General features: G+C 39.4%; 1 protein-coding gene across 4 annotated transcripts in view; it reads left to right on the forward strand.

Moving 5' to 3' along the window:
- The window catches only part of slc6a9 (solute carrier family 6 member 9), a 69,673-nt gene extending 55,676 nt beyond the window's left edge, over nucleotides 1-13,997 (forward strand). For all 4 annotated transcript variants that reach the window (XM_055033389.1, XM_055033388.1, XM_055033387.1 and 1 more), the window contains 6 exons: nucleotides 821-1,058; nucleotides 1,703-1,837; nucleotides 1,930-2,029; nucleotides 3,914-4,014; nucleotides 5,511-5,681; nucleotides 6,628-13,997. In XM_055033389.1, the coding sequence (XP_054889364.1) occupies nucleotides 821-1,058; nucleotides 1,703-1,837; nucleotides 1,930-2,029; nucleotides 3,914-4,014; nucleotides 5,511-5,681; nucleotides 6,628-6,900 (1,018 nt within the window). In that variant the 3' untranslated portion in view covers nucleotides 6,901-13,997. The remainder of the gene's footprint in view (nucleotides 1-820; nucleotides 1,059-1,702; nucleotides 1,838-1,929; nucleotides 2,030-3,913; nucleotides 4,015-5,510; nucleotides 5,682-6,627) is intronic.
- The last annotated feature ends 8,569 nt before the right edge of the window (nucleotides 13,998-22,566 follow it).

Genomic DNA, 22,566 nt, shown 5'->3' on the forward strand with positions numbered 1-22,566 from the left:
GGTCCCGACCAGCTCAGCTTACTCCAAATTAGACATGTACTGTATGATCGGCATGGTATCCGCTGATATTAGCTGTACAATTTAATATCAGACATCGACCATTCTGTCAAAACAAGTCACCGATATAAAAGGCCTGGCAATGGTGCCTGCAGCACAGCATGATGTCAAGTGTGCGCTGCTTGAGTGCTGTCATTGTCTAGGCAGAGGAAACGTCATGCATAGATTTGGGATTAAACATAATGCCAGTTGAAAGTCTTACATAATTTTTAGACTCTTTTTTTAGCATTTGCATTTGATAGCAGGCTAAATTTACAAAGATAATGCAGTACTTTAATTCCACAGTAGAAAAAACCATATAGTGTCAGTAAGCAGATTCAGGGAAAAAACATATCGCTACATTGGCCAAATAAGTTTCAGTACATTGGCATATCGGATATATCAACTCCAACATTATGCATCCCTACTCCAAATCTTTTTCCAAGAATATGCACAAATCAGGCCTTATCTGCTGTCAGCCAGTTTTTAACTTTTTGATTTATTCAAAAAGTTAATCAAAGTAAAAGCTGTGTGTGTTTGTTTGTAGATAAAAAATGGTGGAAGTTTTTCTATTTGATCCATTTAAGGAAAAGGAAACATTATTGGACAATTCGTAGCTTCTCTAGTTGTTTGGTATTTGTTTTACAACCACATTTCTTGATTCGCCCTAACTGTTTGGCACGGACACTGAACTGCAAAATAGTGTCATCACCATCAGAACAACATGTTTGCCTGCGGTTTACCAAAAGTTTCTGCGTCTTTTCCTTCCTTTTCCCATACACAGAGACAGCATCATCATCAGCATAACTAACTGTGCCACCAGTGTGTACGCCGGATTCGTCATTTTCTCCATCCTGGGCTTCATGGCGCACCACCTGAATGTTCCGGTGTCTGAAGTGGCTGATCACGGACCCGGCCTGGCCTTCGTGGCGTACCCTGAAGCCCTCACCCTGCTGCCAATCTCACCTCTGTGGTCGCTGCTGTTCTTCTTCATGCTCATCCTCTTGGGGCTGGGAACCCAGGTGAGAACAGGCTAAGGGTTTTTCATTATCATCATTATTATTGAAATATGAAAGTATGAATGAAACTTAAACAGAAGGTACTGAAAGGTAACAATGGAGTTGAGAACAACAACAGATTAGCATTTTTGTTTGAATCTCCATTTTTCTTTTTAAAAGATTTACTTTGGCTCCAAGCATTTGCAGAACCTTTCCTCATACAAGCTTGACAGTTTTTATTTTCACCCATTAATACCTTATTTTTTTATGATAATTAAAATAAATATAAGGTGAGATAAAGTCTCTTTCAAAATGGGAAAGATAGAAGAACAAGAGTAAACACCAAATAATAATAATTGTGATTTTTTTGAGCCCAAATCAGAATATATAAACATACATTTTTAATAAATTTGCTTTTCTTAAGTGCTTTTTTGCTTTTTTTAATGCAGAGAAAATACTGGTATTATAAATCTCCATAGTCACACTCCCATATTTAACATGAACATTATTCCCCCACCGAAATGTCAAAGTTTGAATGAACTGTCAAGAATCACTTTGATCTCCTCTCAGTATGTTGGGGATGAATTTGAGCAAGAGCTTTCCCAGTTCTAATCCACGGTTTGAACTCCCTAAACCTTGTTCTTGTATATTTTATTTATTTTTTTCAGTTCTGCCTGCTGGAGACGCTGGTGACGGCCATCGTGGACGAGATTGGCACAGACTGGATTATCAGGAACAAAACCGTGGTCACACTCTCAGTGGCCGTCGTTGGCTTCCTGCTGGGCATCCCGCTCACCACGCAGGTGAGCCATGCCGCCGCCGCCGCAGTGTTTAAACGTTTTCTCCTGTATGGGACACATTTCAGCAAAGTCTTGGTTTTTGTGTATTTTTGCAGGCAGGAATCTATTGGTTGTTGCTGATGGACAACTACGCTGCCAGTTTCTCTCTGGTCGTCATCTCCTGCATCATGTGTATCTGCATCATGTATGTCTATGGTGAGTAGGGTGACAATCAAACCTATAATATCCAGCATGTTACTGTTAGCAAATATATTTTTTTTGTTTGTTGTTACGCAAACCAACCAAAATGTGACTGAAACGGACAAGTTTTCTCTTTTTATTTAGTTATGCTAGGCTAATTGTCTCACGTTTCAGAACAGACGAGAACTCATAGAAAAGCAAAAGCATGGAAGGCTTTAAAGGATGCAGTTTATATAGGGTCATACTATAAAAATGCCCAGTGTATTTTGTGTTTTTGTAGTTCAGCGGACTTCTAAATTATTCCAGCAGAAAATTATATATTAATTTATTTATATCTTATAGTTATATTTTAAACCCTTACCTGTTCTATTAGGGATTTACCACAATACACAATATATTTGACAATACCTGAGCAATTTGAAAATCCACTGTTAATCTGTCCTAGTGTTACACAAATTGGAAAATCGACGTAACATAAATTTTCCAATTTTGGACAAATCGGCTCATTAAGACATACTGACACACTAGCAAAGAGACAGTATGACACAACTGGAAACCTACCAAGACACAGCCATCCACCTCAAGCAAGTTAAGAAAGCATTAATTATGAAGTTTCACTAACACTTTATTTGAAGGGGTGTGCATAATACTTTCATAAAAATAACATAGCTCCTGTTGTGAAGATGAAGGAGTCTTGAGGAATGTCTGACTGTTGTCATATAGTGTCGTTGTGAATAATGAGACTTTTAATGCAGCGTTGTACTAAAACTTGCATTAAAAGTCCATTATTTACTGAATGACACTTCACGGCAACAGTAGTGAAGTGGCATAATTATGTCAGTATTATGCACACCCCTTCAAATAAAGTGTTATCAAAGTTTCTAAGAAATTTATAATAACTCTAGAGGAGCTGCAGAACTCTAAAGCTGAAAGAACAATTATGTTTTTTGGGGGTTTTTTGGTGTTGTTTTGTTGCTTCAGGCCATGTAGGATTGGCAAACAATTTTAAGAAGTCGCTCTCGTCCCCTACGTCCAAATCTGAACACTTCGCCCTGCATGCAAACACGTACTCTGTTGTTCAAATGGGAGAATGTTCAAGGTGTAAAAATATTTTTTGCAAGACACTTTATGCTAATAAGAGCAGAACCACGGTGCTGGAATTGTAAGAGAGGTCTGTACAACAAAGAAGCGAGTGAAGCATTCTCTTTTCTGCTTAAAACACACAGACAGCAAAAGTCTGACTCCTCATTGTAATTTTGACCATGAACAATCGTATGATTCCTGGAACAAAAGCTCTAATTCAGCACACACAAAAGTTCCAACTCATGACCTGATCAGGCCTATTTAAACATTCCAGATTTCTGGTATTCTTCTCCATAATCAGACCGAACCAAATGACGCGCACTGTCTTTTAATTAAAACGCCAAATGTCAGAATTTCACGAGTTGTAGCAACACTGAAACAATTAATCGCTTCATCAGATCCCTTGTTGGCGTAAATTAACCTGCAGACACCGTTCGGTTGTTTTTGAAGATGACTCATCCGCCGGTTTCCAGCGGGGGCTTTTCCCCTCTAATTAGGACTGTGATTCCACTAAACCTGTCAGCTGAGCTAAGCAGAAGCGTCAGGAGAGTCGTTGTTATTCTGAGCCAAAGCACCGAGGGTTTGAAACGCTTTCAGGAATATAGATCAGTTATAGTCAGAGTATCAACAGACAAGGGTAAAAAAGAGGTTTTATCAACATTTTGTTCCCTGAAAAACCATTAAAAAAACAACAAAAAAACCCACACAAATACATGTCACAGTTTTGTTAAAAAAATAAAAAAAAAGCGGATGAAAGATAGGAGTCTTTGTAAGACTTCTCTTCCTGGATGAACATTTATTTCCTCTTCTTTCCAGGTCACAGGAACTACTTCAAGGATGTTGAGATGATGCTGGGCTTTCCTCCTCCTCTCTTCTTCAAAGTCTGCTGGAGATTCATCTCACCTGTCATTATCTCTGTGAGTTCACGCACACATACACACACACACACACACACACACACTGTGATGTGAAGCCGGGAGCGCTGTGGTTCAGTAGAGTGGATGTTTTAAAAAAAAAAAAGAAGAAAGAGAGAGAGAGAGAAACATTTCTTGACTTGTTGACCAGTTGTTGGGGACCTGACCTACATTCCGGCTAATCTCCTCGCTCACTGCTTTTCTTTGCAGTCCAAATCTCTCAAAGCATGGAGCTACAGTCAATAGTATTTCCCAAACAGCCAAATTAGTCCTTTCATTCCCACTCTGTCAGCTGAGAAATGTGTTGTTGTGGATTACTGGTCACATCTAGGGCACTTTTGTTCTCTTTTGCATTTCACCGCACAATAGGATGCCCCGACTACAAACGCCACGTTAAAGCTTCCTCTGACTTCGGGTGTTGGGTTTGTGATTTTTAATTTCCTGCGTGCTGCGAGAGAATGAAACGTTTTCTTTTGTTTGTTCTTGTGTGGTTTTGTGTGACGCAGCAGGTGAAATAAGTATCAAGGTATTGAATGTGTCACAATTTCTTAGGATAGGACATCGGTTGTTGGTAAAAACAACAAACAAAATAAACAAAGTCAAACTGTTTGTTACAGAAATGATTAATGGCAGAGTTAAGTTTCATGCATTTACATTTATTTATCTTGTATACATATGGCTTTACATTAATTTTTATCTACATAATCTAATCAATTCTAGAATGCAGTGAATGTAATGAGCTAATATTTACTGACAAAGTATAAATTATTAAAGTTGTAAAGCAAACAAGATTCTGGTATTTAAACTTTATGTGAATGGTTTCCATTGAAGGGAAATGGGGAATCGGACACAATGTCCTTCACCAGAAGGTGGCAGTAAAGTCCCTTTAAGTTGGCTGCCACCTGTCTTAAGTCGGTAAAAGAAGAAGAGGAGGAACTTCATGGACCCAACACTCAGGTCCATGTTCCTCTGTGGCTCTGTGGTAGTTGTATTGTGATTGGAAGGTTGTAGGTTCGATTCCAGTGATCAAACATAATGAAATGACTGAATATAATACAATACATAAACCTAAGTGATTAAAATGAATATGCTTTATTGCGTTGATGAATACAAATAATGTAAAGTTTATTTGAAAATAGGTAAATGGAATTAGTCATGTGATAAAATGACATGAGTCTTAAAAGTTAGGGTTAAATAATTCAGTGAGTGCATCTTACCAATCATTACCAATGAAGGCTTTTCTAGAAATTATTGACGGAGCATCAAGTGAACATGTTCGATACGTTTTCAGCCACTAACGCCGAAAATCAATTGAACAGTAAAGTTCTAGCACTTCTAAATCCAAATGAAATATGTAATTGTGTGTATATATTTCTAAGGACATTTAAAAAACAAACATTCATGTGCAGTTTCTGTTACATTTCTTTAAAACTACTTGAAATGTAGAGGTGCTGCCAGGAGACGTTGTTAAATGTGTTTTCCTTCCCGTGTGTCTGCAGTTCATCCTGATCTTCACGGTCATCCAGTACAAGCCCATCACTTACAATGACTACGTGTATCCCGGCTGGTCCCTGGCTATCGGCTTCGCCATGGCCCTCTCCTCAGTGATTTGCATACCCGTTTATGGCTTGTACAAGATTTCCAGGTCCCCAGGGGCCACCTTTAGAGAGGTAACCTGTGCCCAAACATAAATAAAAAAAAAACATATTTTTTTCAATTTAAAACTTTTGTAAAAGTCATCCTAGTGCTATTTTCTTCAGCTTCAATCGGAAAGTTGTCAAACTTAAGATGTTATAATCTGCAAAGCAAAAAGTTAATGGAAATACACTACTAAATAAAAGGGGAAAAAAAACTCCAACAGTTTTGGTGGCGTGTGATGCCTTGTGGCTGCAGAGGGTTTGCAATCCAGAATTGGCCAAATGAAAACATTTTTTATTTTTTTTGCTTGGGGAGATGCTGTGATCTGCGACTGCACCAGCTTGGTGCGTTGATGACAACAGGAAGCCAAAGTTCTTGCCGGTGAGGCCAGCAGAGGCTTTTCCTGAATAGTGATGTAACGTCGTTGGAAAACAGAGGTTTTAATCTAGTTTGTTTTTTTTAAAAGCAAGAATAAAATGTGCTCAACAAAACCTCTGCAAATTATTTTGCTCTCTTCAAACTCTTACCAACTTCTGCATATTTTATCGTGCTATAGGCCAACAGAAAGTAACCACAGAGTGATGTGGAAGGCATGAGACATGTGTTTTGGATTTTTATACCTAAGAAAACAGTATAGGCACTAATGGCACTAATAATTAGTGGCACTAATATGCCACTAATGATATACTGGGGGAGCTGTATAGATATACAGCTCCCCTAGAGTTACCATGATCTTCATGGCTGTTTCACCTCGTCCAGTCTGTCAGCGTACATAGACGGGGTATCTGAGTAAAAGGGGGAAAAAGACAAAGCTCCATTTGAGGTTCTTATTTGTAAACAATCTGTCACTTTCCTTACTGTTCTCGATTGTAGACTATATTTTATGTTTGTCTGTTGCACGGACTCAAAACGCTGCGTTAAAGTTTGTGGTTTCAACTTGATGTTTACGTCCCTCCCTCTCCACCTTTCTCCTACCAGCGGTTGAAGCACGCCTGCCGAGCACATCCAAAGTGGGGCCCGGCCCTGGCCGAGCACAGAACAGGCCGCTACGCCCCCGCGGCCCCCGCTGACGCCATCGAAGCCCAGCCCCTGAAGGAGAAGGAGAAAGAGAAGGAGAAGGAGGAGCTAAGAGAAGAGCACAAGGAGGAGGAGAAAGCGAAGGAGACGGAGCAGAAGGATGAGATCAGCCTCACCATCCAGGGAAGCAACGGCTCCACCAACACACACAACAACCCCAACCCCAGTGCATAGACGCCGCCTCTCTCTGTCAGCGCGACTGGGCCACCGTCTCCTCCTTCTCTTCCTCCCTTATCCTCACTTCTCCTCCATCCTCACCCTACTTTCCCACAGTTCTCTGTGGGGGAGATCCCATTCGCTGGAGACCTTTACATATTGTAAGGGCTTATTATATCTATCCTAACCTCTTCTATCTGTCTGCATGTTATCTCTAGACAAAAGAAGAAGAAGAAAAAAAAATGAAAGAATCAAGGAATTTGGGTCGTCATCCAAAAGGTCTGCGTGTGTGCGACGAGCGTGTAAACGTGCGTTCATGTGTGCCGGGAGTGAGTTGTCGATTTGTTCCGCGTAATTTAATGATAGAGTTTGCTCTTCCTTTCCTTTCGTTTTTTTTTTTTTTTTTTTTTTTTTTTGGTGTAAAACTTGTAAATGTCATCCTCATCATCAGCAGTTAGAGGTACAGTAGATCGTGGAGCTGCATGCGCTCGTTTTGTGCACGCAGTCGCAAAGAGAGGCGCGCCGTTCTCCGGTATTCAGTCGGCCAGGTCCGTGCGGGACGGACGACTTCGTAGTGGCGGCGGTCGGACAGCCGGTGTGGTGCTGTAGCGTAGAGGGGCGGGAGGGGGGGGGGGACAGCGAACCGTGTCGGCACTGGCATCTGACACGGACAAAACTGAAAATAAGCTTCGTTCTGCAGCCAGAAAAAGAGGCGGACACACCGAATCGCACTAGTAGACGTGAAGGATCGAACCTGCTTTACTCAAACAGAAAGAAATAAAAGGCCCAGTAAATAAACTAAATGTACCCAAACATATGATGGCGTAAGAAGTCGCATAAATTGCATTTTTGTATTTTGTTTTTAGCTGTCAAAATATTCAATATTTGTAATGAATCATGTCATTTTATTTAATAATGTTACATATACATATTCATTTGTTTTCATTTTTCAATTCATTTACTTGTTACATGCATTTATTTTTTATATCTAAAATGTTGAATATAATTTTTTTTAAATATATGGTCACCAATTTTATTCTTCAAAGAATTGTCATTCGCATATGACCATTTATTTCTTCATTATTTTTCTTGTTTTGATGAAGTGACCAGTGATAAAAGCAATCGATGAAAGTTTAATCTTTTGCAATGAAACAAACAATAATATAAAACATGAAATAAGCATGTGTTAAGAATATAAATAATGAACCGAATGTTAAGGAATAAATGACTAAGAAAATAACCATAAAGTGAAAATTCTCCAAATAAAAAGGAGGAGTGATAACCTTTTTTACGCATTTGATTATGCTGTAATTTTTTTTTATTTATTTTTTTTTTTATATCGCAATCATTTTATTAGATTTTTTTCGGTCCATAAATTTTTCTATTGAGCCATTTATCAATTTCTGTTTTCACTGACTATGGCAGGTTTGGCCTTCCGTACATACACTCTAAATAGAGTATTTTCCAGAGCACAGAGTGACCTCAGACTTAGTTGATTTCAGTTTAGGACTAAGCCTCTTGTTTTCTTATGCTGCTTATTCTTCAAATGAACCACAGAGCACAAATATTTAACTGCACCCAAGAATATGAATGGCACTTGAGGCTGATCTTCTGCGGGCATTTCCCCAGTAGTCACTTTGTTTTTCACTAAAGCTGCTTAGGTTGACAAATAATAATAACAATGAATTGTACTGTAATGCTGTCTTTTCATTCTCACAAGCATTTTTGCTTTATTTTTGATAGAAGAGGTCCTATTGCCCCATTTCTCAGGGTCCAAGCGAAGGTAAAACTCTGCGGTTCCTTGCCTGCGGAAATTGTTACAGCGAATAAAACCACTGAATTTTACCCTTGTCTGAAAAAAAAAACACATATGCACGCATACAAACTGAAGTGCCATCTCTTCTAAAGTCTTCCAGGCGTTGTTTTTGAGCGAAGTGCGTCTTAGGATGTGATCTCTGAAGGAAAAACCTGAGTACTATAGTCGGCGTCTCTAATGGGTCACAGTCGTCTGCCCCCATCTGGCATGCAACCTGAGTTACACGGGTGTTGCACATTTTACGATTTAGAAGCAGACGCTGTACGTGTTGGTCCTTTGCCGTCTGTGGAACCCTTAAGTGTATTACTTTGTTTTCGAGCTCTGAGCCAAGCTGTTAGAGAAACAACAGGCAGAGAGATGCCGCTTGTTTCCAGAAGACAACGGAATAAAACTCTGCAGTGAAATCTGTAGTTTTCTATGTAGCTGTGACGGTTATTGTTCTCTCTGTAGATGTCGTCTTTTTACTTCTCATTGTAAAGTTACTTAGTAAATAATAATAATAATAATAATAATGAAGACAGTATGTGTTTATTTTGTACAAAACATATAGATTTGTGATTAACCATGTTTACCTGGTTTCCTCTTCTTAGACTGGGGAGACCTCTTTCTGATGCAGGTTGATGGCTTGAGTGTTTAAGTGGGAAATGTCCGGTTCGGCGGCGTGTCGCGTGGCGTTTATAAAGACAGAAACGACCCTAATTATACCCCCTCCACACATCTACATCAGAAACTTTACAATGTCATTTTTGTGACTCCGCATGGTGAAATGGTTTCGGTTTCATTAGCAGAGACCACTTTTTTTTTTTTTACAGATGACTTTAACCGTGACGTCGTTTCCTCAGGTTGACACATGTGTTTTTATGACTGTTATGCTTCAGCGAGCACAGAGAGCATGTTCTCTGTGTCGAGAGTCATATTGTACATTCCTATGTAGAAATAGACTACTTCCAGGTTGGAATTAGCTGCTAACTGCCAGTCAGCTTAATTTAGCCGAAGAAGTGCATTGGACAGAAACTGGGTAGCTAAAACTTTGACACTACCCAGGAACATTTTCAAGCAGTATGGTAGTCTGAATTCCCGAGTTTCTTGTGAGAAAAAACTAACCGAATACTCAAACTTATAACATTAAATGTCATAGATCCCCAGCCAACCTCAAATTTATAAATTTGGCTGCTGTTCACATAAAACGTTAAATTGCAGGGATACATAATTTACACTTCTAACATTCCCTATAAATTCACAGCGCACTTAATACTGTACTATCCCTGTACGGGGATGTGACATTTCAGTACTTAAACGTGTCAAATGGAGAGAGAAATGTTAGTATTAGCTCACTTTGTCAACAGAAGTTGCCCTAAAACAATTTCAAGCAGCTCAAGTTCAGAACTAAATTTCATCTTCTGAGGCAAAAAGAACTCAAACAGTTTTGCTACTTTGCTGTAACTATGCATTGCTGTAACTATGCATGAGCTGGTTTCAAAGTACACCTAGAATTAAAGAAACATTATGTTCAGAAACCCTAAAAATGTTTAGCATTCCATTCCTGCAGTAAAATAAAAAAAGGTTTTTGTTTTACCCAGTAACTGCAGATTGTATGAAGTAAGAAAATAGCGCAGAGGTGCATAGTTTTTAGCTAGCAGGGGGGCGGGGGAAGCGACTGCACTACTTGTAAGGCCAACAAATCGCCTGGAAATATTTCTGGCTGACAAAACATGAGACAGTTGGTTGTAGAAACTAAAAGTGCACCATCCTTCACTCTTTTTAAAGTTTTAAGCAGGCAGCTGCAGGCGAGCTATCAAATGAGCTGTCAAACAAGCAATTGCTTGTTTGTGGTTCAGTTTTTAGAGATTCACATGTTTACAGATTATTCTGCTTAAGATATTTTTGGTGCTTAAATTAAATAAAAAAAATAAAAAAAACATGCAGTTTTAAGTGGAGGTCCACCATATATTGAGCAAAATGCTAAAAGAAAAAGTCATAATATTCTTCTTATTAAATAAATACTACTGCTAAACTTAGCTGGTATGTTTTATATACGTTATAGCTTAAATCTGAGTGTCAAAATCAAACTAAATTAATGTTATAAATAATGTTGACGATGCATTAAGGATCAAAGTTATTTTATGTATTTCTGTAGAGGGGAAAATTTGATCTGTTGTTTTAAATGAAAGCGATTAGGCCATGGTATAAACTTATACTTACATTTTTTTAATTGTAAAAAAAACGTCAAACTGTGGCATTTTGAGGTGAAGGTAATAACGGCTCATTCCTAGTCATAACAGGCGAGATAAATTATTTTTGTTGTTGCTTAAAAAAAAAAACTGTCGTCGAACTGAACCGACGGCCTCGCAACACTCACACTAGCTAACAGTTTTGCGTAGCAAAAATATAGTGTGATCATTTTCAAAGGCGTTTTAGACATAAATTATGTGCCTACTGCTAATCTTTATGCAAAGTTAAGCAAGGCTAATACAATCTCCTTACCAGAAAAACATTTATTTTGATCTTTGACAGCACGAGGCACATATCTAGAAAAGGTGAACCTCTCTGTGAAAGTTTTGCTTCACAGGAAGACATCCGAAAGCACTTCTTTGGACTACATTTGCACCTACGGATAGTTTTTAATGTCTGAATGCAGTTGCTCCAACAAACCACAAGATGGAGGAATGCTGACAATATGTAAATAGAGTGAGAAACACAAGACCGACCTGCCCAAACAGAAGAAGAAAAAAAAGAGAGATGTGTTAATAGAGCAACAATAAGAGAAATATGAGCACATAAAGTAAAATGCGAAGAAGCACAATGGACATTCTGAAACAAGCACACATGGTGTTCCAGCCTTTTAACTTGCTTTTGTACAGAACAGCTCGGAGAATGAGTCCTGGCTAATCTCCTAGATATTTTTACACCAATCATTCCAGCCATAAGGAGTGTTTTACTATGTTCTTTTCTCTTTTTTTTTTAAATATCAAGGTAAAGGAAAAGCAGGTGCTTTTTGACCCCATGAATTATCATCCTCTTTCTAAATCTCTTGGTTAGTGTCGTTAAATAAAAAATAAAATAAATAAATGTAAAATAGGGTTTTGCTCGCTGAAAGGTGAAAGAAGAAGGTATTTTTGCTCGGTGTCTAGTGGGAAACATGTAGCTCAGGCATCGTCCCGTTCGTTTGTCGGCCCGTCTCCGTGTGACCACCATGCATACCGACCCCTTTACTCACTCTGCTGGACCCTCATCTCCTCCTGCTATTGTACAGTAATGTAAAAAAAAGAAGAAGAAACAACATAATCAGACTGTGTTTGTGTTTGCTTTTGCTTCGGTTCGGGCGGGTTTGTGTTTCCGTGGATCCGAGGGAGGAGCGGGCTTTGACTGACTTTCACTTGTCATGTTTCTGGTAGTGTAAAGTAGACGATGTCAGGTGTATTATGTATTACATGTGTAATAGATTAGCTCTCGCTGCAGAAACCCGCATGTAGAGCAGGCTGCTGTCAGCGTCGATGTCCATGTACCCCGTAATCCCCAAGAATTAGTTAGCTCTAACAGTGAAAACCGTTAGTGGAAAAGAAGAGAAATGAACAGATTTTGTACTAGAAGTTGAGAGAGAAGACTATTGTTAGCTTCGTACTTTAGGAATTGTTTATCCATCGTTCATGACACTTTGTTTTTGAAGTTGTTCCCATTGAAGTTGAAAGAAAAAAAGCCAGCTGATATTAAAAAGCATTGCCAAACAAAAAAGCTTTGGATTGAAACTTGAACTACAAACGAATGGAGACGCATGCATCACAATGCTTTTGTTTTCTTGTTGTTGATTTTTTTAAATTTTCTTCTCCTTAACAGTATTGCATCTCGAAGCTGTTTTAACGCTGTGCAGTGCCAACAGTATCTCAGTGTTTACCTTGGTGTTAGCGTGTTTCTGGCTGTTTCTGTCGACGTATTTGTGTGAAAAGCGGAACATAAACACCAAAATCGCCCTGCGGCCGAGGCTGGGTCCGCACTCAGAGCTCGCCTCCGCGTTTCCGTGCGCGTCGTCGTCGGGAAGCGTCATCTCTTTGGTGACTTTGCAGTCAAATGATCCGAGATGTAACGTGTCGGAAACGCGAAATGTCGTGTGTTCAACACGGAGAGTCACGTTTGCCACGATCAAGAGCAAATGCAGAAATAAATTGAACTACTTTGAGTGCAAAACCACCAAGAAATGATAAAAAAGACTTCACTTTTATTCTTGCAATATGGAATAAACTGACATTTATATTTTAATCTTTAACTGCACTAGTTTATTTATTTTATCCTTCTAAATTTTCATGTATGTATTTTCTTTCATTTTTATGTACTTATATAAGGACATATTTAGTTTTGTACTGCTATTCTTTGATATTTTTTTTCCCCCCTAGCGTTTTCAATATTGTCTTTTTAAGTTTTTTTTTGTTTATTACGGTCAATTAACTAAAAATAAAATAAAAGATAAAAATGAGAAAAAGAGTAAAGAATTTTAAAAATCTGAATCTAAGATTGTCAGCTTTCTGACAAAGTAAAGCACAGTATTGAAAACATTTGGGGAAATAAAACCAATAAGAGTAAACCAGTACAGACGTAAACATGCAAAAGTAGTCAAATGGAAGTGAGCAAATAAAAGCACCAACAGAAACAAAACAGTAGAGCTGATTATTTATTCCTCTTCGTACGCCTACATAATGATCTAAAGCTAATTTTTGTTGTTGTATTTTTTACTTTGCATAAAGACTGAATGATTTCTGTATTTCTTCCTGATTGTGGCGGGTTTGGTGCTCCAAATGTCCTGAACTACTGCTAAAGAAAAACAGAATTGATCCAGGTCTCCAGCTACTAATAAGTAATCACTTCCATCATCTCTCCACAAATACTGATGCTGATGAAAAATAAACGTAGGATTTTTTTTTTCCTCAAACAAACAAACAGAAATGTGCTGATGAGAAAAACTCTAAACTGTGACCTTCTGCATCTCTGTGGTAAACGGCAGAACTTTACCTCTTGAATTTCTTACTACTGTTCATACGAGCATATTCATACTGCAGCACTTTAGTGGGTTTTTTTTCCTTTTTGAAAACAGAATATAGAAATTTCCATATTTCTTTTTTTCTTAAAAAAAATAAAAGCACAAGAAAAGAAAATAATTTGTTATCCAAGGTTACGGTGGAGAGAAACTGCAGTGTTGCATTTGATGGGATGGAGAGGTTGAAAAGAGAACACAGCTCTTCTGGTACTTTCTATCATATATATATATATATATATATATATATATATATATATATATATATATATATATATATATATATATATATATATATATATATATATATATATATATATATATATATATATATATATATGTCTGTCAGTGTATTTATCTAACCATGTGTGTTCTTTCTTGTTCTTCAACCTTTAGGGCCAAAATCCATTGAACTGTCTTAGTCCTGTCACCTGTATATCGTAAACTGTTGAATTACAAAATGGTAAATAAAATCTATTTTAAAGATCACTTCCTGTGTGTGATTTCAATGAAAAGAACACGTGAAGTTAAAATGCGTTTCCTTTGTGTCAAGTACTTAACAAGCTTATTTTCTTGTTAAAGGAGCAGAATGGAAACGTTTTCCTCCAAAGTAAACATTCGGTCCGGATTTAAATCTGTGTCCTTCTGCTTTGGTGGAGATAATATCTTTTTTTCTCAGAAATCAAGTGTCATGCAGTGTAAAGCACAACGTTGTTCAACGATCCCTCTCGAAACTCAAGAAAATACAAGAGTGCCAAGGTGACATAAAGACTGTTTCAACCTCAGTCACCATCTATTCTTCTTCTTCTTTTCTTTTTTAGTTTTTTTTTGTAGTCGGAGGCTGAAAAGTCAAGATCCCACCAAGCAAAGAAATGTATTGGCTGATGGCAACAGAAACAGAAATCCGTACGTCGGCTGAACGCTCCTGAGCATCGACGTAATTAAACCACAGCTCACTTTGCTTCTATTTCACTTCGGGCCATAAATGCGGCTTTTCCCAAGGGCAGCTTCTCTTCATTCTTGCCGTACCTGAGATCACTTTGCATGTAAATGAAACCAGTCAACCAATCAAGAGTATTTTAATCTACGTATATATAGAAAAAATATTCCTGGACTGAACCTGGATGCGCAAATGCTACAAAGCCTTTTTGCTTGTGTTATAGCTATCCAAACATTTCTGCTTAAATTAAAGCCATACTGAGGGGATTAAGCATGTTTTTTCAAGGTATACATCATTATGTTTCATGGCTGTAAAACTGGCTTTTAAGAACTAGAAAGTTGTACCAGTGGTCAGAGATGAGGGCATTAGTGTGATGGTCTGCGGCCGCCTCGCTGTTTTTGGACCTGAACGACTCGCTGTAGTCGACAGAAACGTGAATTTCCCTCCTCAGCAGAAAAACCTCACAGGAGAAGGTTGTTAGTTTATAACCTAAAGCTTAAGTTCAGTTGCAGCAAGATGATGAAACAAAGCCCACCAGCAAGTCCACCTCTGAATGACTCAAAGGGAAAAATATGTAAGTGCTGGAGTGGCCTAGTCAAAGTATGAACTCAAATTCAGTGAAATGACCCCAAATAGGCAAGAAAACCCTCCAATGTGGCAAAATAAAAACATCAAAAATGAATGTAGAGAAAGACTCAAGATCACGTTTTAATTAAAGTCAGCTGTTATCTTCAAGGATGGCACCACCAGTTATCTGCTTTAGGGTGTAAAGCATCCTTACTTTTCCACACAGAGCAAGGCTTGTCTGAAAATAAAATAATAATGATAATTAAAACATTATTGAAGAAGTGCTTCATACTTTCTTTCTCAGATGTTAACATTTATTTGATGCAGCCATTCTTAACTCTGTCGATGTTAAAACCAAACACTGACTTTACAAACTTTGAAGATTGCCTCAAAACGAGGCTCGTTTTTTTTTTTTAATTCATTGCAGAGGTATTGACTTGACTGCAACCTGTCACTTCACCACTAGGTGTCACTGTAACGCCACACGCTGCTCCGTGAAAGAGGTGGACGCGTTCCTCCACCTCACAAGCCATCGTTTGAATGTGAAGCATTCGGGGGAGTGTTGCTTTTATGAAACCCCATTCAAAGCCTCGCTGCGTTTCCTCCGCCATCAGTTGACCAACTTCTTTCTGCAATGTCCAGTTTTTATCCTCGCAAAACGAGGCGGTGCATTGCAGCGCGGGAAGGAAGCTCTACTGCGTTTGTGTCTGTACTGTGGGCATAAAAGCGTAGAGTACGTTTCCGCCCACTGACAGCAAAGCAGCAGCATCACCTCTCTGGCCTGTTTGTAATTCTGTGGTGACTTAGCCTCAGGCAGCAACTATACAGGAGGCTGGCGGAGAGCCATCTTATTGTTTTCCCATTAAAAGGGGTCGGAGAAGCTTTGTTTTTTTCTAAACGTAAGCACAAAATTTGTAGTCGCGTTCCTAAGCCCGGGTTAGTGCTGCAGGTGTTTGACACGGCAGCCTGCAACTAATTACAATGTGCAGAGCAAGCCTGGAGGTCACAGCATAGGGTGACACTTTCTTTAAATGCAGAAGAATCTGAGCTGGCAAATGGCGACGTTATCACCCTCACACACACACAAAACATAAACAAAAAAATGAAAAAGAAAACCTGAACTGTATCACAGAAGCCTGTAGTTTGAGTCAGAACAATACCGCCGAGAGTCAACGGAGGGCAGCATGGCCGTACACAGAAACTCATTTACATGCACTGGGATGCTGGAAAGTAAACCCAGCTTTAAAATAAAATCTGATCTCATGTCTTTTATTATTATTATTATTTAATACCTTTTCAGCTTAGATGAAAAAAAAGAAGAATAGAGCAGCATGGTGTTCCATTTGCTGACATGAAGATACCACTGTGAACTCTTTGCCACCTGAAAGGAAGAACATTTCTTAAGATCTGCCGTGATGTTTGGCAATTTCCGTCTCCAGGGAGTCGGATTTATCTCCACGGTGCAAATTGGACTCTTTGAAAAGCTGCTTTGCTGTTGCTCTGAGTGGAGTTATTGTTCAAAGCAGAAAATATATATATATTTTTTTTCCTTGGTGTGTTGTTGATATCAAGATCTTACTGTTGTATACTAAAAAAGAAAAAAAAAACATTTTATGACGACAAACGTCAAAACCATGAAAACCGTGAAGCGACATCCGATGACATGTAAATTCATGTTCTCTGAAATGTGCTTCGGGTTCAGACATCGAGAGGAATTAGAACTTTTATTTATTGATTGATTACAGTAAAACACTTTTAATTAAAATGTTTATTTGAAAAGTTGATGCAAATGTCATTTTTATGTGAGAACACCGGGTTCCTCGTCTGGTAAACAGCAGCAGGTCAAATGCTTGGGTCAAGGTTTTTCTCTACGACGTTTTCACTTTAGTTCTGCAGGAAACCCGACTGTCTGTCCTCAAAATACGCAGCTGCAGTAATAAATCATGAGACGTTTGTTTGGTTGAATTTCACTTGCCAGGCTTATTCAGTTGTAGAAGCGAAAGAAAAATCACTTAAACAGGACACGTCTGACAACAGGAAGTAGGCTGAAATATTTTAAAAAGTAACAAAGCCTGACCTCGGCTACTGAAATCAGATCATCAAAGTCTGGGCACCTGAAAAAGTAAGTGAAAGTTTTTGTAGTGGACTCGTACGAATCGTTATGGAGACTTATGGATGTGGTGGAAGAGGACATGAGGGAGGGAGGGAAGAGGACAAAGTAGAGATGTGGCAAACACCGGAGGGAAAAGCTGAAAGAGAAGAAGAAGAGCTCTGGTAATTCGACCTCAGAAGGGCTCCTCAGGCTGGAAAACCTCTTCAATATGGCCGAATTTCAACAATCATGCAAAGTCAAGTGGGCCGACATTCCTCTACGGCGGCGGAGTGAGATGGAGATGCCTTTCGCAGCACCGTCTCTTTTCCTTTCCCCTCACGTGAGCTGGTTCCCGAAAATCTAACGAGAGGACAGTGACACAACAGGAAACTACTAAACAGGAAGAAATCAAGCAGGAATACATCATAGCACATACAGAAAAAAAATATTTAAAAAAGAAACTCTCTCTAGATCATGACGCCAGCGGTTTAAATAAAAAAAACTTACATTTTTCCTGCCTAATCTATAATTAATCCCTCTTTAAGCCGGAATCCACTTGTGAGTCAGTCATTGAGTTGGCTTACGTTTGAACAAACACCAAAAGATAGAAACAATCCAGGAGGCCAGTGATGAATGCAAATCGCTGTCCGTCGTTAACCGTCAGTCTTACACTAGATTGTGTTTTATTTCCCTGCGGGGGTCCCTCAACGCTTAGATAACCAGAGCTACGCTTTTAACATTAGCAGGAAATATCCGGCAAATGTGGCGCTGAGACAGTCGTGTTGTTGGGAGCCGTCAATGGCGAACAAAGTTAAATATGCGGCCGTGTTATTTGAGTGAAATGAGGCAAAGAGCCGCTGATGAGACTGAGTTCTGGGTGTAGAGCGTTTCATAATCTGTGCAGGGGAACGTTCACTGTAATTTTCCACAGCAAATCCCAACAATGAATGTGAAACTTAAAGAGCTGGGGGGGAGCCTGAAACAAAACAGCAGCGACTGCGGGGGTTTGTTTTCAAGCTGCAGAGTCCAGAAGCCTTTAAAACACACAGATACATGTTGTTGTTTTTTTCACCACACACACACACACACAGAAAAACCGTGCTACTTTTTTTTTTTTTTAACTCTACAGCATGAGAAAAAGGCATGTCACGCTATAAAATTATGGACCAGTATCAAAGGAAGGCTTTAATTCACCGTGCAGAGATAAGAAGTCTTGCAGATTTCAAAGCTGAGCTTTTTATTTTTATTTCTTTCTTTTTTTTTAAATTTGACTAAAGTGCGGCGAGTATAAATGTAGGCATGGGTTATCAACAAGGACCTCTGCGAAAGAAAGAAAAATCCATAGCATCGTCATCATCCTCCCTATAAAATCCGGTTGGCCGGATGAAGAACTTGTCCAGACCGTACCGAGTCCCAAACATGACCCGAAAGTTACAGCCGGGAGTCACAAAGGTTTGCAGACCTTTTAGCCTTTAAAAGTGGATTTTTCCTCATAATTGCTATTAATGAATGACTTGGCTCAAACCTATTCACAAAACTGATAACAGGCAGCAGAAAAACACCTCCATGTCAACATGTGCTGCTCTGTCAGCTGCTAAGTCCTTCGTTTCCAAAGCCTCAGTGAGGAAAATGTGTTTTTGCCAGAACTAGAAGTCATTAGAAACTCTTCTGAAATTTAATTGAATCGTCTAATATGCGTCATCTTGTTCCTCCAATCCTAATGGAGGCTGAAAAAAAGAAGAAAAACAAAAAGGACCGTGCAGTATGCTAAGAACTACAACAATCATTTTCTGTCCATGTTTTTTTTTTTGTTCCAATTGACAATTCGGAAGTGGGGCTAGGGTTAGAGGTGGGGTTAGGGTTTATTTTTAACTGTGACTCTCATGTTCATCTAGTGACAGTGACAAACCAAATGGACCAAAACGAGTCAATAGAACAATAGCCAATAGCATTTGTGATTTTCTTTATTTTTGTTTTTGCTGCCAGCCAAGTCATTGTGAGGTGAACATGTCCATCTACGCAGGACTGGGAGACCCGTGAGTGTTTTCAAAAGAACCAGAGCGAAGTTGCTTCCCAGCTCTCTCAAGAGAGTTCGGACCTGAAGAAAGTCATGCCCTGGCTCGAGGCGTGCTCCACTGAATAGTTATTGTTTAGAAGAGCAGATGGCGCTGTAAAGGAAATCTCTTTGCATTCTGATCTAGAAATCAGGAGAAAACAAAGTTTGACCCAAAACTTTTCAACTCTAAATAAATTTTTAAGTCTATTGAATATTTTAAAATTGTTATTCTTACTATGAGTTTAGCTCAGTTACGCAGCTTTAACCACTTGCCGTTTACACATCTCAGAAAACACCTTTTCACATTTTTATTACAGCAGAAGAAAAAAAAATAATAAAAATCATCTCCAGTAGGGAGACAGGCTGCCGGCTCTGGGCTTCAGTGACACACTCTACCTGTGTGTTTTAAACTTTAAGCAACCTGGAGAACATGAAACATCTGCCGAATGTCCTATTCATGAGACGCCGAGCATATTTTATTTACCCCGAGGATGTGTTGGGGCTCGAAGCTAAAACATCCAGAGTACAATCAGGTAAAACACGAGCTGCAGTAAGAGCAGCACTGTGCCAAAGAAATTCATCCCAGACCAAAATCACCTTCATTTAGTTGATTTATCCAAACTGAGCTGAATCAACGCATCAGAGGTTTTCACCCAAGTTCTGCTTTGGGACGACGGATCGGGCCTGGTTGTTCATTGCGTTTCACTCGGCCATTTGTATTTAAAACCAGCATCGGATTTGCCTGACGGTGCAGCAGGACGACACGGCGGCGGCGGCAGCGAGCGCCTTTTAATCATTATCATTCCGTCCGCGCCACAGAGAGATTTGAACTTTGTTTGAGCATTATGCAGAATTTGCTTTGTTGGCTGAGCTGAATGTGCGACCGCGAGCCTGTCAGTCACCCGGTAATTGCTTTGCCACCGCCGCGTTCCTCTTCGGATTACCCGAAAGATAGCGGAGCGCGTCAGCTGTTAAATTGGGGGGAAACAGTTCCTTGAGCGAGCGAGCGATGCAGACTTTATTAAATTACATGCTGCCGTCTCTGCAGAGGCTTTCGCAGCAGGCCTGTGTCAGGAGTAGAACGCAACGTAATTCATGCCTCGGGAAGGGTGACTTTGCATGTATTGTGCGAATTAAAAGGATTGCGGGGATTTTTGTTTGTTTTTTTAGTTTTTTTTTCCTTATCAGAACACATTGTTTCACTTTCCTGAAGGTGTCACAGGGAGCGTCTACTTTGAATCATTTATGACACCCGCAGAGACCATTTAGTGTCAGTTATGGTCGTTCACCACAGAATCTGAAACAATTTCCTTACAAAGCCGCACTGAGCGTGTTTAATAAAGATTCTTAAACCTTGGTGTAACGAATTTCGATTCCAAAAACAAAGAAGTTTCTTTTTAACTTTTATTTTCTTTTTTTACGTTTTCAACAACATAAATGGATTTTTGGAAGCCAGAGTAACAACATTGGGATAGTGGTATGTGAGTGGAAACCACTCTGAATCTCTTTTCTCTCCTGTTGATGTTTTTCCCAGCTCTTCACAGAGTTCTGGGCTTGTCTGTTCACCGCAACAGCAAATTACTGAATTTTAGTTATGTGTTAATTGTAACAACTTGGGAACATTTTCCGCTGAATCTCACTTGCCTCAGTGTGTATAGTGCATAGTTTCCCCCTCCCCCTGAAATACAGCCTCTCCACACCCCACCGTTTCACTGCTCGGTTGGCTCTCGCCTCTTTTTATGGATTTCCTTTTATGTTCCAAGCCTCCAGATAATGACTGCTCTGGCAGACATTTTGTCGGATTTTATGTATACAGTTCGTCTGTTGTGTTGTATTTGGGGGTCTGAATATGCTTTGGCTTGTCAAACTCGATGTTCCTCTGTAATTGTACTTCCAGGGTGCAGCAGCAGCAGAGGAGTGAGGGTGGGTGGGGGTATTTATCTTGCTAGAGGAGAAGAGGGAGGGAAAAAATATATATATAAATATAGAGATATATATTTATATATATACACTATATATATATATATATATATATATTTATTTATTTTTTTTAAATATATATATATATATATATATATATATATATATATATATATATATATATATATATATATATATAGCAGCACCAAAACATCAATTTGTGCTGCTATCATTTTGAGGATAGCGGCACAATAATGTGGCAAACAAAATTTTTGCTGCACAAGTTTGAGACCAGTTTTGTTTGATTCGGGGGGACAGGGATCGGTTGACCTTTCATGACCTCTGGAGAGATTTATTCCGAGTGCCACAAACAAGCAAAAAAAACCAAACAAAACAGCTGCAGCACAAAGCAGCACAAATGTTTGACACCAGTTTTGTTTGATTTGAAAAAGGTTGGAGGGGGGAGAGCCAACTTGACTCAGGTGGATATCATTTCTGGATAAATTTGCACTTGTGTCTTTGTTTGGCTTGTTTGTTGTTTTTTGTGTTTGTTTGTCCAAGACTTGATAGCTTTCCTCTGCGCATATCTTCACTGCTCAGCCGAAAAACATAACTCACATTGAAGACGAGTCTTAAACGACCCCCGGACACTCGACAGAATAAAAAGCCCAGGTAAGAGAAACGACCGACTAACGTCTAATTTCTCTGCTGAGGTAAAGGACAACATCCGTCACGCCGCAGGCGCCCAAACGTGAGCCGACCCCTACCCTCCACCCCGTCTGCCCCACTCAGTCGTTCTCCTTACCCTCCTTACCCTTCACACCAGCCGGGCTGTTGTGCTGTCACGCTGACACTGACTGATTCGGATCAGTGGGTCCTGAGAATTTGTCTTGACTGCAGACGGTTGGGGAAACGGACCGTTCATCACCTTAATGGAAGAGTATTGATTGCGGAGCAGGAGCATGATACCCTTCTGCAATAGTAATGGACTTCCTGAAATCACCGATGAAAAGGCATCATGGGGGAGGAGGGATGTCCTGGAAGAAGGGAGACGCTGCTTCCCCTGATTGTTGGCACCTTGTTATCTGTATGAACGTGTTTTCAGTCTCCATGCACTTCTTTGACAGATACGCGGATTAAAAGTTCCCCCCACACCAAATCCCGATTCATCTGCTCTTGTTTCGATGCGTCAAAAACTTTGGCTGCAGAGCAATTACCTCACTTCCTGCAAGCTGCAAGGAAGCTCTTGTATTGCATTTTACTGCATTAC

Source organism: Poeciliopsis prolifica, unplaced genomic scaffold, assembly GCF_027474105.1.
Source record: "Poeciliopsis prolifica strain line A6 unplaced genomic scaffold, Auburn_PproV2 SCAFFOLD008, whole genome shotgun sequence".
Taxonomy (NCBI): domain Eukaryota; kingdom Metazoa; phylum Chordata; class Actinopteri; order Cyprinodontiformes; family Poeciliidae; genus Poeciliopsis; species Poeciliopsis prolifica.